This window comes from Lemur catta, chromosome 15 (genome assembly GCF_020740605.2).
Source record: "Lemur catta isolate mLemCat1 chromosome 15, mLemCat1.pri, whole genome shotgun sequence".
Lineage (NCBI taxonomy): Eukaryota > Metazoa > Chordata > Mammalia > Primates > Lemuridae > Lemur > Lemur catta.
The window spans coordinates 9,685,683-9,699,356 of NC_059142.1; the positions used below are offsets into that span (position 1 = coordinate 9,685,683).

At 52.4% G+C, this 13,674-nt stretch overlaps 2 protein-coding genes across 5 annotated transcripts; one reads left to right on the forward strand and one right to left on the reverse strand.

The window, feature by feature from the left end:
- Positions 1-2,490: 2,490 nt before the first annotated feature.
- Positions 2,491-6,991, forward strand: SLC16A13 (solute carrier family 16 member 13). 3 transcript variants are annotated; one of them, XR_006739501.1, is made up of 5 exons: positions 2,491-4,069; positions 4,191-4,334; positions 5,002-5,739; positions 6,440-6,693; positions 6,900-6,991. XR_006739501.1 is itself a non-coding variant. In XM_045570026.1 (4 exons), the coding sequence occupies exons 1-4, from the start codon at positions 3,871-3,873 to the stop codon at positions 6,640-6,642; spliced, it is 1,284 nt and encodes a 427-aa protein (XP_045425982.1). In that variant the 5' UTR covers positions 2,492-3,870; the 3' UTR covers positions 6,643-6,802. The 3 variants fall into 3 exon arrangements, 2 of the variants coding, with proteins under 2 accessions (XP_045425982.1, XP_045425983.1); XM_045570026.1 differs by lacking the exon at positions 6,900-6,991 and having other exon boundaries at positions 2,492-4,069; positions 6,440-6,802; XM_045570027.1 differs by lacking the exon at positions 6,900-6,991 and having other exon boundaries at positions 3,986-4,069; positions 4,171-4,334; positions 6,440-6,802.
- A 684-nt stretch (positions 6,992-7,675) lies between these two features.
- SLC16A11 (solute carrier family 16 member 11) lies at positions 7,676-10,015 on the reverse strand. 2 transcript variants are annotated; one of them, XM_045570024.1, is made up of 5 exons: positions 9,850-10,015; positions 9,383-9,594; positions 8,981-9,124; positions 8,046-8,813; positions 7,676-7,960 (listed from the first exon to the last, which is right to left on the reverse strand). In XM_045570024.1, exons 2-5 carry the CDS (start codon positions 9,582-9,584, stop codon positions 7,725-7,727), a joined length of 1,350 nt encoding a protein of 449 aa, XP_045425980.1. In that variant the 5' UTR covers positions 9,585-9,594; positions 9,850-10,015; the 3' UTR covers positions 7,676-7,724. The 2 variants fall into 2 exon arrangements, with proteins under 2 accessions (XP_045425980.1, XP_045425981.1); XM_045570025.1 differs by lacking the exon at positions 9,850-10,015 and having other exon boundaries at positions 9,420-9,501.
- Positions 10,016-13,674: the final 3,659 nt, after the last annotated feature.

Genomic DNA, 13,674 nt, shown 5'->3' on the forward strand with positions numbered 1-13,674 from the left:
ACAAAGTCTCATCTATGAGCTTGTAAAATCAAAACAAGTCATCTACTTCCAAGAGACAACAGTGGGAACAAGCATTGTGTACACATTTGCATTCCAATAGGGAGAAAAGAAATAGGCAAGAAGACAGGGGTAACAGGCCCCAAGCAAGTCCACAGTACATCTTAAAGCTGGAGAATAATCTTTTTTGGCTCCATGTGACACCTCCTGGACATACTGGGGCAGAGGAAGGGCCCCTAAGCCTCAGGCAGCCCTGCCCTTGTGGCAGCTTCTTTTGTAAGGGTTGGAGTCTGGTGCCTGAAGCTTTCCTAGGTGGGCGTTGCATGCTGCCTGTGACTCCACAGTTCTGGGGTCCCAGTGGTGGTCCTGCTCCAACAGGCATTGCCCTAGGGGGGACTCTGCAGTGGCCTCGTTTCCACAGCTCCAACAGGCATTGCCCTGGTGAGCACTCTCTGCAGCAGCTCCAACCCCACATTTCTGCTCCGCATTGCTCTGGTAGGGGCTCTCTATGGTGGCGGCACTGCCCCCATGACAAGTCTCTTCCTGGGCCCCCAGGCTTTCGACGACATCCTTTGAAATCTGGGTAGAAGCTGCTATGCTTCCACAGTTCTTGCTTTCTGCAAGCCTGAAGAATTAGCACCATATGGACACCGCCAAGGTCTATTATTTGTACCTTCCGCAGCCAGGTACAAGCCTCACCTGGGGCCACTTGAGCCACCGCCGCCAGGCTGGGGTGGCTGTAGAGTGCTGCACCGGGGTGCAGGGTGCAGAGTCTTGAGGAAGCCCTGGGCTGCGAGCCCTTGGAGAGTGCCTCAGGCCTGTCCCCTGAAACCATTCTGCCTTCCGACCCCTCTGGGCCTGTGATAGGAGGGGCAGCCTCAAAGATGTTTGAAATGACTTCAGGATCTTTCTTCCATTTTCTTGAAGAGCAGCACCTGGCTCCCTTTTAGCCATGCTAATCTTTTTAGCAAGCGGATGGCTTGGCCTCGCCCTTGGATTCCTTTCCTGAAAATGCTCTTTCATTCTCTACCACTTGGGCAGGCTGAGAATTTTATACATTTTTCCTCTCTGTTTCCCTTTTCTCTACCAGTTCACCATAAGCAGTTAGAAGTAACCACACAGCAGCCTCAGCACTTTGCTGCTTAGAAATTTCTTCTGCCAGATACCCTAATTCATCACTCTCAAGTTCAGCCTTCCCCAAAGACCTCAGGCATGGACATAGTTCAGCTAAGTTCTTTGCCAGTTTATAACAAGGATGGCCTTTACTCCAGTTTCCAATACCTTCCTCAGTTCCATCTGAAAGCTTGCCAGAATGGCCTTTACTGTCCATATCAGCATTCCGGTCCTGGCCACTTAACCAGTCTCTAAGGAATTCCAACTTTTCTCTAGTCTTCTTGTCTTCTAAGCCCTCATTAGAATCTAGGCTTTTTCTAGCTTGCTCCTCCAAATTCTTTCAGCCTCTGCCTATTACCCAGTTCCAAAGCTGCTTACACATTTACAGATATTTGTTATCAGCAACACCTCACTTCTCGGTACCAATTTTCTGTCTCAGTCCATTTCTCTGTTGCTTATAACAGAATGCCTGAAACTGGGTAATTTATAAATAAAAGGAACTTATTTCTTACAGTTATGGAGGCCAAGAAGTCCAAGGTCAAGGGGCTGCATCTGGTAAGAGTCTGCTTGCAGGTGGGGGCTCTCTGTGATGTCCCAAGGCAGCACAGCGTATCGCATGGTGAGGGGCTGAACGTGCTAATGTTCTAGCTCAGGGCTCTCTTCCTCTGCTCAGAAAGATACCAGTTCCCCTCCCATGGTAACCCATTAATCCATTAACTCATGAATCCATTCAGGAGCACAGAGCCCTTATGATCAAATCACTCTTAAAGGCCCCACCTCTCAATGCTGCCACATTGGAGATTAAGTTTCAACATGAGTTTTTGAAGGGGACATTCAAAACGTAGCAGTGGTTTTGTTTCTCAATCTTTTAAAACCTATGACCTGGATTAGATTTTTTTTAAAAAACAAAAAGCAAAAACCACAAACTAAACTAAAACCTCCCTTCACCTCCTATTACTGTTTATCCCCTGTTGAAAATAAGACCAGCTAATATTAGTGATTTCCTGCTACGTGTCAGACCCTAAAGTAAGCATTTCAGTGGACAGATTTTCTAACTTAACCCCCCTGGCAACCCTAAAAAGTAGGTACTGTTATTACCCCTATTTACAGATGGGGAAAACAACTGAGAGCTTCAATATCTTGACCCCTGAAGTTAATAAGTAATGAAGTCAAGACTGGAACTGTGATCTGATTTGAAAGACTGAGCTCTTAACCACTATGCAATACAGTCACACTAATTTCTGCATCTTTGGCATATTCCCCACCAGCCAATATTTTGATTCCACTTACCAAAAAAAAAAAAATATATATATATATATATATATATATATATATATATGGTTTCTTGGTATGATTTTTATTTACCACATATAAAATTATAAGGCTCAGTATGCCTTTTATGACTACACAGCCTCCCTCCCCACTCCCATCTTTCCCCACTAGTCTGGGTATGAGCCTTTGAGGCCAAGGTTTCAAGGTCAGGGTCCTGGAGAGCTTGACTTATAATGAAGGCACAGGAAACCCAAGCCATTAGTGCTATGGGGACTGGGGAGGAGGACCAGGGAGTGCTTGCTAGGGGTCTGAGGACTGGCTGGGTAGGAGAAGCTGATTGCTCCAGTAGCCAGAGCCATAGTTTGTCTCTAGTCTATTCCATCATTAGATAAAAAAAGGTGGTTAGGAAGTGCTGGTTACTAGAGGGCAGAGGAAAAGGTTCCAGCCCCACTGAGGAAGAAGTAGGTGGTGCTGGTGGGGCCCTGTATGAGCTCACAGCCGCCCTTCCTCTCCCCAGTTATTTTTGGCCTCCCTGACCTGCAGGTTTCCTGTTAGTAGGAACAGAAGTGACAGGAACGAGTTCCTATCGCAGAAATGAAAGCCAGGAGTCCAACAACCCACTCTCCTTCTCTCTTCCTTTGGCCTATGAACCTCTCAAGGATCCAAGCATCTAGATTCTGGAAGCTGCGTTAGCAGCGTAGGCGCCCAGCGAGGTTATTTCGTTTAAGCCTCATCTCATAACCCCTCTTTCGCTCCCTCATGCCCTTGCAATTCCTGGACCCCTCATTAAAGCAAGTAATTGCTTTCCCCTCCAGAAGCAGTTTACCCACCACCAACCCTTCCGTGCAGGTCTGAGTGCTAAAATGTGGAAGCGTAAGCCCGGCAAGGTGAACAGGAGACCCTGGTAGCTGCCCGGTAGGTCCCTGCATCACGTGGGGCCCTACCTAATGCCTCTCCTTACGCATGCGCCCCATTCACGGCCCAGTGCAGAACAAAGCGTAAATCCCGCCCTGCCCTCTGGCTCTGCCCCCTGCTCAGGAATCCCGCGTCCTCATTGGTCAGCTCTGGACGTGGATGTTAGCCGGCGTGGCCACGGGCTGACACTCCCCCAGTGATAAAATAGATAATCCACACCAGGACTGGTGCGCCTGCGGGGTGTGGCCCAAGCCCAGTTACGCTCCCTGGCTCCTAACCGAACCGTGGAGCCGGGACCGATCCCGCCCAGACCCCGAGTCTGCGGCGAGCCAGCGGAGCCACGCCCCCAGCGCTTCTGCCTGGGCCAGCGCGGGCCTGCTCGCCTGTCCTATATCGCCCCCCTGGGGGAAAGGCTCGGGCGCCTCACGCCGCCCGGTCAGTATCTTCCTCTTTACCAGCCTCTCCTCGGCTCCGCCCGAGCCGCCGGCGCGGTGGGTGGGTGGGCAGAAGCCGAGCCCCCGGAGCCCAGCGACCGCAGGGGCGCTTAGTGGAAGCAGCCCTGTCGCCGCCCACATGGCGAGCAGGGCCGAGCCCCCCGACGGGGGCTGGGGATGGATGGTGGTGCTCTCAGCGTTCTTCCAGTCGGCGCTGGTGTTCGGGGTGCTCCGCTCCTTTGGCGTCTTCTTCGTGGAGTTTGTGGCGGCGTTTGAGGAGCAGGCAGCGCGTGTCTCCTGGATCGCCTCCATTGGAATCGCAGTGCAGCAGTTTGGGAGTGAGTGTTGCCCCTGGATCCGGCGTCCTGCGAGGAGAATGCGGGCGCAGGAAAGGGGGAGAGCGGGGGGCAGGGGGGTGACGACTGTGATCTTTTCGAAGAACCCCTTCTACTTCCCCAGGCCCGGTAGGCAGTGCCCTGAGCACGAAGTTCGGGCCCAGGCCCGTGGTGATGACTGGAGGCATCTTGGCTGCGCTGGGGATGCTGCTCGCCTCCTTCGCTACCTCCTTGACCCACCTATACCTGAGTATTGGGCTGCTCTCAGGTGAGACCCTGGATGAGAGCAGAGGAGTCAAATGCTTAGATCGTTGGCGTCTTGATTTTCAACTTCCTCCTGCTCCTTCCAAAAGACTTAGGAAGAAGCTGAGGGAAAGTTTGGCTAGCAGTTGTGCCCCAAAGGGAATTCATAAGAGGGATGAGTAAATCGATAAACGTGGTGACGAATTAGGAAATTCAAAGATGGTGAAACCAGGTATACAAGCCCAGGGCTAGTGGGACTGGAGTGTAAAAGGAAGGATTACTGTACAATTGTGCTAGGTGCTGTGACTGTGAAATAAATATCATTATCCTATTTACAGTCAAAGAAAGGCTTTAAAAGCTTACACAACTTGGCAAGGGAAGGTCACACAGCTAGAAATGGTAGAGCTGGGGTATAACTCCAAAGCTCTGTGCTAGTTGCTTTACAGACATTATCGCTAATCCTCTACAGTCCCAAAAAGTGTATGACCCGATTTTGCAGATGAGGAGATTGAGGCTGGGAGAGTAAGTAAAACACACAAGGTCACAGAGCTAGGAAGTGTCACAGCCAGGATTGTAACCCAGGTCTGCGGGGCTGCAAAGCAAGTGCTACCTTCTGCTGCTGGGCAGTCTGGATTACTGGATGCCCTGAGCTCCCTAAGAGTCTCCAACTCCCATTTCTTCCTTTTTGACAGGGTCTGGCTGGGCCTTGACCTTCGCTCCGACCCTGGCCTGCTTGTCCTGTTACTTCTCTCGACATCGATCCCTGGCCACTGGGTTGGCACTGACAGGCGTGGGCCTCTCCTCCTTTGCATTTGCCCCCCTTTTCCAGTGGCTGCTCAGCTATTATGCCTGGCGGGGGGCCTTAATGCTGGTGTCTGCCCTCTCCCTCCACCTGGTGGCCTGTGGTGCTCTCCTCCGCCCACTCTGCCTGGCTGAGGACACCACTGTGGTTGGCCCTTGGGCCCAACTCACCTCCCTCCTCCATCATGGCCCCTTCCTCCGTTACACTGTTGCCCTAACCCTGATCAACACTGGCTACTTTATTCCCTATGTCCACCTGGTGGCCCATCTCCAGGACCTGGGTTGGGACCCACTACCTGCTGCCTTCCTCCTCTCAGTGGCTGCTATTTCTGATCTCGTGGGGCGTGTGGCCTCTGGATGGCTGGGAGATGCAGTCCCAGGGCCTGTGGCACGACTCCTGATGCTCTGGACCACCTTGACTGGGGTGTCACTAGCCCTGTTCCCCATAGCTCAGTCTCCCACAGCCCTGGTGGCTCTGACTGTGGCTTACGGCTTCACATCAGGGGCCCTGACCCCAGTGGCCTTCTCCGTACTGCCTGAACTGGTAGGGACTGGAAGGATTTACTGTGGCCTGGGACTGCTGCAGATGGTAGAGAGCCTCGGGGGACTGCTGGGGGCTCCTCTGTCAGGTAAAGGGAATGGGGTTACCAGGTGGGCCAGGGCTTCAATGTTGCACAATTGGGGGAGGAAACTATTCCCCTTACAGAGTTTGTGAATATTGCCCTCTGGTATGGTACACTACGCAGCCTGCATAGCCAATCATAGCACCCCTGAAATGGGTCCATGGGGCAGAGAACTTGGGGCTGGGAAGGTCTGAGTGGAAAGACAAAGAGGAGCTAAGTGGAACTCTTGGCAGGGCGCCTACAGCTTGAGTTTTCTGAGGACCTGGCTGAACCTGGCCAGACATAGTGTCTTCCCTTTCCTTTGGCTCACTGGGCCCCAGCCCAGGTGTCTGGGCCTCCTGGTCAAAGTTCTACAGGCTCAAGGTGCCAGAACTTTCAGACCTTTAAGACTTTCCTTTTACCCATTAACTGAAGATGTAGAAGGGCTGCAGTTGCCAGAAAGAAAAGCACAGGTGCTTGACACAGTCTGTATCTCTAGATCCCTGAGGGCTTGTTTGGAGGTCCTTACTGAAGGCGGGAAGGTAGTTGAAATTACCTTTTGAGGCTTCTTTGGGGAACCAGAGTTCTCGTGTTCATCCAACGGTACCTTGGGAGCTCCATCTCCTCCAAGATGATGGGTATATTCCCTCCACCCAAAAATGTGACTCAGCCATCAGCCCCAGCAAACAGATCACCCATGTGTATTATTTTTCTCTGTTGAACCTAGGCTACCTCCGGGATGTGACGGGCAACTACACGGCTTCATTTGTGGTGGCTGGGGCCTGCCTTCTTGCAGGGAGTGGAGTTCTCATCACTCTGCCCCACTTCTTCTCCTGCGTCTCAGCTACTACATCCAGGCCCCAGGAACTTGTAACGGAGGCACTGGATACCAAAGTCCCCCTGCCCAAGGAGGGGCTGGGAGAGAACTGAACTCCACAAAGAGGGAGTCATGCCCAGAAAGCCAGAGCTCGACAGCTCCAGGTCTGCCCCATTTTGGCATCCCTAGAACCACAGTGCCTTACGATTCTTCATCTGCCTGCCGCCCAGAGCAGGCCTGGGGCTCCTGCAGTATGTGTGCCAACCCTTTGTATTTTGTTGAGGACCTTTATTTCTCCTCCTTTGCTCCTCTAACCTTTTCTTGTTTATTTGTTTTTATTTTTCCCCTCAACCTTTTTTAAACGATCCAGAAATTCTGAAGGATCCAGGAGTTCCTGTTCCACAACTATGAAAATCTAAGGCCAAGACTTATTACATTTTACATACAATCTCTAGTATTGCCTCCTAAGTTTCTTCTCTTGAGATAGATATTTGGGAAACAATAATTGTCCCCTTGAGATAAAACTGAATAAGAAAATAATCATAACCTCAAAAAGAGCTGGGGCCCATATGCTTGGGTTGGCTGGCTGGAGTCATGACTAGGAGTAGAGAGGAGGTGTTCAGAAGCTCTGGTGACCCACAGCATTTTAAGCCTGGACTCTGCTTCCTGGGCCACAGTACCTCCTACCCACCCACCACTTCCTCTTCCTCAATCCTTATGACTTAGAAAAGAAATTGAAAGAGTGGTGAGGATATGGGGTATATGTGAAGGGGAAGAAAGCTGATAAAGCTGAAATCTGGGCCTAGAATTCTTATATTTCCCCCAGGCCAATAGAAGGAGACTGAAATGCAGGAAAGAGTCTGGGAGGTGTGGATACTAGGATAAGGAAAATGAGAATGGGGCAGACAGCACCCATGAGCACCTTCCACCCCCGGCAACAAACAAACTGACTGGCAGACAACTTCTCAAAGATTCCCTGTTATGGCAAGGACTTGGGCAAAGAGAAATGGATTGGCTGGAAGGACAGGTAGCCCTCCCCACCCTCAGAGCCTACTGGGATCCTGTTCCTGGCAGCCAGCCTTTTTTGATACTGAAGCAGAATGTTTTGAGGGTCCTAGATTGGCTAACAGTTGGAGCTTTCAGGAAAACTGGGTAAGAATTCTTTATTGGGGGAGGGACTCAAACAAGGAAATGATCAACAAGTGGTGTCCAGAGTGGAGTGAGGGCCTCCTGGGGAGAGCAGGGCAACCTGTGGCACTGGGACTGGGAGCAGCTCCCCCATCTCAGGAGGAGGAGTGGCTGGAGGTGAGGCTGGACGGCAGGAGGGCAGCGCCCTGGGCAGCCCCATGTAGATGAAGCTGCCGGAGAGGACGAAGGAGCTGCACACGAGGAAAGAGGCGGTGAAGTCTCCTGTCTCATCCCTGAGGAAGCCTGAGGATGAGTGAAGGAATTTAGAGGCCTGGGACCCAAGTGGCAGAGGATAGCTGTAATCGGATCTGCAGGCTCAGGCCCTTACCTGACAAGGGGGGACCCAGCAGCCCCCCGAGGCTCATCAGCATCATCACCAGCCCGGTGGCCTGCACCACACCTCCGAGGCCCACCAGCCCAGGGAGCACGCCGAAAACCAGCGGGGCATAGCTCCCGGCGCTCAGCCCATAGGCCCCAGCCGCAGCCAGTAGGGGACCCCCCCAGTCCCCCTCACTCCCCGCCACAGGCACCAGTCCCACCGCTAGCAGCCCCAGCCCTGTCAGAGCCCCGAACACGGCCAGCAGCCGCGGGAGGGGCACCCAGCCCTGGTCCGCCAGCCACCCGCAGACCAGCCGGGCGCCCGCATCCCCCACAGCAGCCACGGCCACCACCAGCGCTGCCCCGTACCCCCCCAGGCCTCGGTCTAAAGCGTGGGGGGCCAAGTGCACGTAGGGAACGAAGTACCCGGCCCCAACTAGGACCGTGCCCAGAGCAAAGACTGAGAAGGCCCGATGTGTGAAGAGACCCAGGCCGAGGGCAGCTACGGGGCCGCGGGGTGGGGCTGGGGGGTCGCCAGGGAGGGTCAAAGGTCGCAGCAGGGCGCCACAGGGGGTGAGGTGGAGGGTGATGGCGCCAAGGAGGAGTAGGGCGCCCCGCCAGCCGAAAGTATCAAGGAGGAACTGCAAGGCGGGCGCCAGGAGCAGCGAGGAGGCCCCGTTGCCCGTGAGCGCCAACCCCACCGCCAAGACTCGACGGCGGGAGAAGTACCGCGAGAGGGTACCGAGGGCAGGAGCGAAGGCCAGGGCCCAGCCGGAGCCTGCGAATGAACAGGGCGGGATGAGGCCGGGTACCGGAGAGGCCTGCCCCAGCATTCCCGGCTCTGCTTCCCGCGGGAGGCCTCCGCCTCGTTCGCTCCTCCAGCCGCCAACAAGCTCCCATCCCCCCCTTCACCCCCGAAGGGCCCGGGCGTCCCACTCCCCTCACCTGCGAGGAGGCCCAGGCCGAGGTAGAGGTGCACCAGACTGCGGGCAAAAGCCGAGAAGACGAAGCCCAGCGAGGCAAGGAGGCCCCCAACCATCACCACCGGGCGCGCCCCCCAGCGTGTGCTCAGGGCGCTGCCCACAGGGCCTAGAAGGGGGCCGAGTTAAGGGAAGACACGCCCCTGGTCCCCAAAACGCTAACATCTCCCACTGACTGCTTGCCTGGCTTAAAACTCCACCCCCCGGCTAACAGTTCCTCCCCTTGACCTCAAGATCCACTGTTTTCTAGAACTTGGCCCCACAGGTCGCCCTTTCTCAGGTGGTCTGGTAATCAGGTTGGCCTCCCACCGCCACAGTCAAGGCCTCTGCGCCCGGCTCCCACCTCCCGCCTCGGGGCCCCCCTCACTGGCTGCCTGTTGTACGGCCAGGGCCAGGGCGCTGACCCACGCGGTCTCCTGGGCGCTTCGGTCAAAGTGCTCGGCGAGGTCAGGGAGGGCAAGGCCCAAGGAGCGTAAAAGCCCGTAGGAGAGCCCGTTCACCGCGAAGGCTGTGGCCGCCACCATCCAGCCCCAGCCCCCGTCCGGGGGTCCGGCGGGCTTGGGGGTCATCACCGTCTGGCTGGGGTGGGGAAACACCTGTGAGTGAAGTCTCCACGTCCTTGCCTCCGCTAGGGAGCTGGCAGCCCTGAGATCCAGCCTCTGGCTGCTTGCCCAGGGTGGGCACGTCACCCGGGCGCGCTAGTGCGGGGGCGGAGGGAGCGGGAACCAGGCCTAGGGATAGAACTCCTAGGTCCGCGTGAGGCACCGGGACCGGGGACTGCCTGATCCCCCAGGCCGGGGGCTCCCCCTCCCACACACACTCCTTCCCCCTTACCCGACCTCTCCGGGCGGTGGGGGGAGGGCAAGGGCGAGGAATGGTTCGGCCGGTTTTCGCGCCGCTTCCCAGGCGGACGGGGCTGGGGAAGGAAGCCAGGGCAGAGATGGAGCCCAACTTGGACGAGTTCTCTCCGTAAACAGAGATCACCACAGGGGCGCGAGCCACCTGGGACACCCGGGATACGGAGGGCGGGAGCGAGCTGAGACAGGCAGCCAATCCGCGGAGTCGCGGATGAGGCCAGACGCCAGTCCCACGGGGATTAAATTATATACACACACGCACACCCTCCAGCCCCTAGGAAGGGAGCGGCGAGGAATGAAGGCCGCAGGGCCCAGCCTGGCTCGCCCCCATGCACCTGCCGCCTGCTGGGCACAGAAGAGACGTGTGGATTGCAAGCCCGGGCTCCCTGCCGATGCTTGGAAATCCGGAGCAGTCCCAAAACCTGAGGGGATGAGTAGTTTTATTCTCAGGAACGTTGCTGAGGACCAGGTAAATCTCAGAGATCAAATCACAGACCTCTACCGAGTGTCTGCTCCGTGCTCAACAATAACATGCCCTGAAGGACGGAGAGAAGGAACAGGACTCCCTTAATATGAAGACCTGTGGTGTGCCAGGCACTCTTCATGTTATCGTTTCGTCCTTACAATAACCCTATGAAGAAGGTGTCATCCGCATTTTGTAGATGCAGTAACTGAAGCTCAGGAAAAAAAAATGGTGGAAATATTTGACTTTAGGTCTGTCCAACTGCAAACCTTACAAGGAGAACAATCCTAGGACTGAAATAGAATCTGCCACAATTGAGGGAAACGTTCTGGAGACTGTTTGATGCAAATTTCCCCTGGAAAGGGCAGAACCTTTGCAGAGCCAGAGAGCTTATGATGCTATAATAAAATAGGGGTCACTGGGAGTAGAAAGGATCCTTGAGATCAGAGTCTCTAAAAACTCAGGTTAGAATTTTAAAAGCAAAATAAGAAATCAGAAAATTGAACCCAGATATTGATTTCTTGGAAACCTTTATACCTTTATAGAAACTATCTTTTTTTTTATTTTTTGTTTGTCTTTTTTTTTTTTTTTTACAGGTTTGCACTGCTTTACCTCACCTGTTTGAATCCAGAGAAGTGCTCTTTGGTTTAATTATTAAACAATATCATAGAAAATTCAGCGACTTAGTTTGGAGCATGCATCAGCTGACAGCCACATGATGGCAGTGTTTCCTAATTGTTGAGAAGAAAAGCAAGCCAGCTTCTTAAGTAGTCAAACTGTAAATCTAAAAAACAGCATGACCTTCGGTGGCTCTGCATTGCCTGCAGGAGGAAATATCAAATTTCTCTACTTTGTGTTTAAGGCCTTTCACAATAATCAAAGACAGACCTAGGCAACCTTTCCACTCCATTTCCCTCCCCTCCCTCTTGCACCCTCCCATCTGCCATTAGCTTCTCACCTGCTCTATGGACATGCCTAGCTTTTTCTTACTCCTGGATTTCTGCATATGTCATGCTTTATGCTTGAAACATACTAGTTGGGGCACAGGAATCCATGAAGACTTAAGGTCCTGCCCGATGCTCTGGCACACGCCTGTAGTGCCTGATACCCAGGAGGCTGAGACCGGAGGATCACTTGAGCCCAGGAGTTGGAATCCAGCCTGGGCAAAACAGCAAGACCCCCTGGTTTTTAAATATATATATGTTAATATATATCCTGACACATACACCTTAGCAAAGTGGCCTCACTGGTTTCCCCAGCCTGGAGTACTGCTGTGAAAGCCACCAGGGAGGTGGAGCCAGCAGGTCCTCAGCCACCTGGGAGAGCAGGGAGCCCTCTTCCTGAGAAGGCTGGTGAGGACTCTGCTCCAAGCTGAATGAGGCCAACTGAAACATCACTGTCTCCCTGCAGCGAAGTAGAAGTGCAGGGCAGTCAAAGAGGAGACTGGGCCCTCTGGGTTTGGGAGTTGTACCCAGTGATACTGAGCACCTTTGCAGGATACTTACAAACCCAGAAGGGCATCCCGGAGCCCAGAGACTGGGGTGATTAGTTGTGAAAGGGCATATTCCTTTTCTACCTCTTATTCCCTATGTTCTTAGCCAAAATTGTTTGTGGAGGTAATATAGCATAAAGAATGGGAGAATGGACTCCCAAGCTAGATTTCCTGGGTTCAAATCCCAGCTCTACCACTTATTAGCTATATGATTGTGAGCAAGACACTCTGTGCCTCAGTTTCCTCATCTTTAAAATGAAGGTAATAATAATAGCTACCTGATGTGTTATGAGAATTAAATGAGTCACTGTGTATACATGTTTAAGTAAGGGCCCAAATATGATATGTTAGGCCTCATTGCTGCCACCATTGTGACTCGAGGAATCTGGCAGACCATACTACACTGCCACCCCTTACCTACCTGACTATTTCTACTAGCACCTCAAGCTCAAGGAACCATGTTGGTCTAGTGAGTTCCCAGTGAAACCACATGGGTTATAAAATGTGAATGGCTATAAACAGATTAAATGGAAGTTTTTGTTTTTTTCTGTGGTGAGTGATTTCTTCAGCATTTTCCAAAGTTCATGAGAAAATGCTGCTTTCCCTGTCTTGTTTTTTGTTTGTTTGTTTTTGAGATAGAGTCTTGCTCTGTTGCCCAGGCTAAAGTGCCAAGGCAGCATCATAGCTCACAGCAACCTCGAACTCCTGGGCTCAAGCAATCCTCTTGCCTCAGCCTCCCGAGTAGCTGGGACTACAGGCACAAGTCACCACGCCCGGCTAATTTTTTCTATTTTTAGTTGCCCAGCTGATTTCTTTCTATTTTTAGCAGAGACAAGGTCTCGCTCTTGCTAAGGCTGGCCTCGAACTCTTGACTTCAAGCAATCCTCCTGGCTCAGCCTCCCAGAGTGCTAGGATTACAAGTGTGAGCCACCATACCAAGCCCCTATCTTGACTCTAAAAACAAAAGAGAAGAAAGGAGTCAAAATAAGTTTTATTCATTGAATCCTTCATATAAAATATTTATAGATATTTACATGCCAAGTGCTATGCTGAGGGCTAGGGATACAAATATGAATAAGATACAGACTCTCCTCTCTCAGCCCTCATTATCAAATCGGAGGAACAGTCACATAAAGAAAAGAAATCTCTGCACAAGGATAGGGATGCATGCACCCTAGAGTGGTGCATGGGAGGAACTGGCTCATTTTGCTGGGGCCTGCTAGGAAGCTTCACAGAAGAGGATCCCCTTGAGCTGGGTCTTGAAGGATGAGTAGGAGTTTGCCAGATGGGTGTGTGGGCAGGGGCATTCCAGGCAAAGGGAGCAACTTGTGGAAAATCACAAAGACATGAACCAGCTTGGCACATTGTTTATTGTTTGGAGAGCTGTAAATAGCCACTGTGTAGAGAACAGAGAGTGGGTAGGAGAGTAATGTAGGATGAAGTTGCTAGGCCAGAGGGTCCCTTCTGAAAGGCCTTGAAGGCCAGGCTAAGGAATTTAGATGTTTTTCCAAAGGACTGATACTTGTCAAAAATTTCCACTGCAGTAGCACTCACTAATACTGGAAGTTGAACACAGAGGGGAGAGGACTCATGGTGCAGTCAGAGAGGTAAGGAGACTATGGGGTGGGTTATAGGCCTTTTGCAGGTAGGAAATTCCTTTGAAATATCTTGTTTTATCTTGAAAGTTCATGTGGAATTTTGTATGCTACTTTTTATAACAATCTTTGATACATGTTTTCATAGGAAAACAATGCTTTAAATTACTAGATAGATTATTTAACTTTTTCCCCTCAAGTCTTCAAGAAAAAATATAACTCTCCAGGAAGGTGTACATATTTATTCCAAGG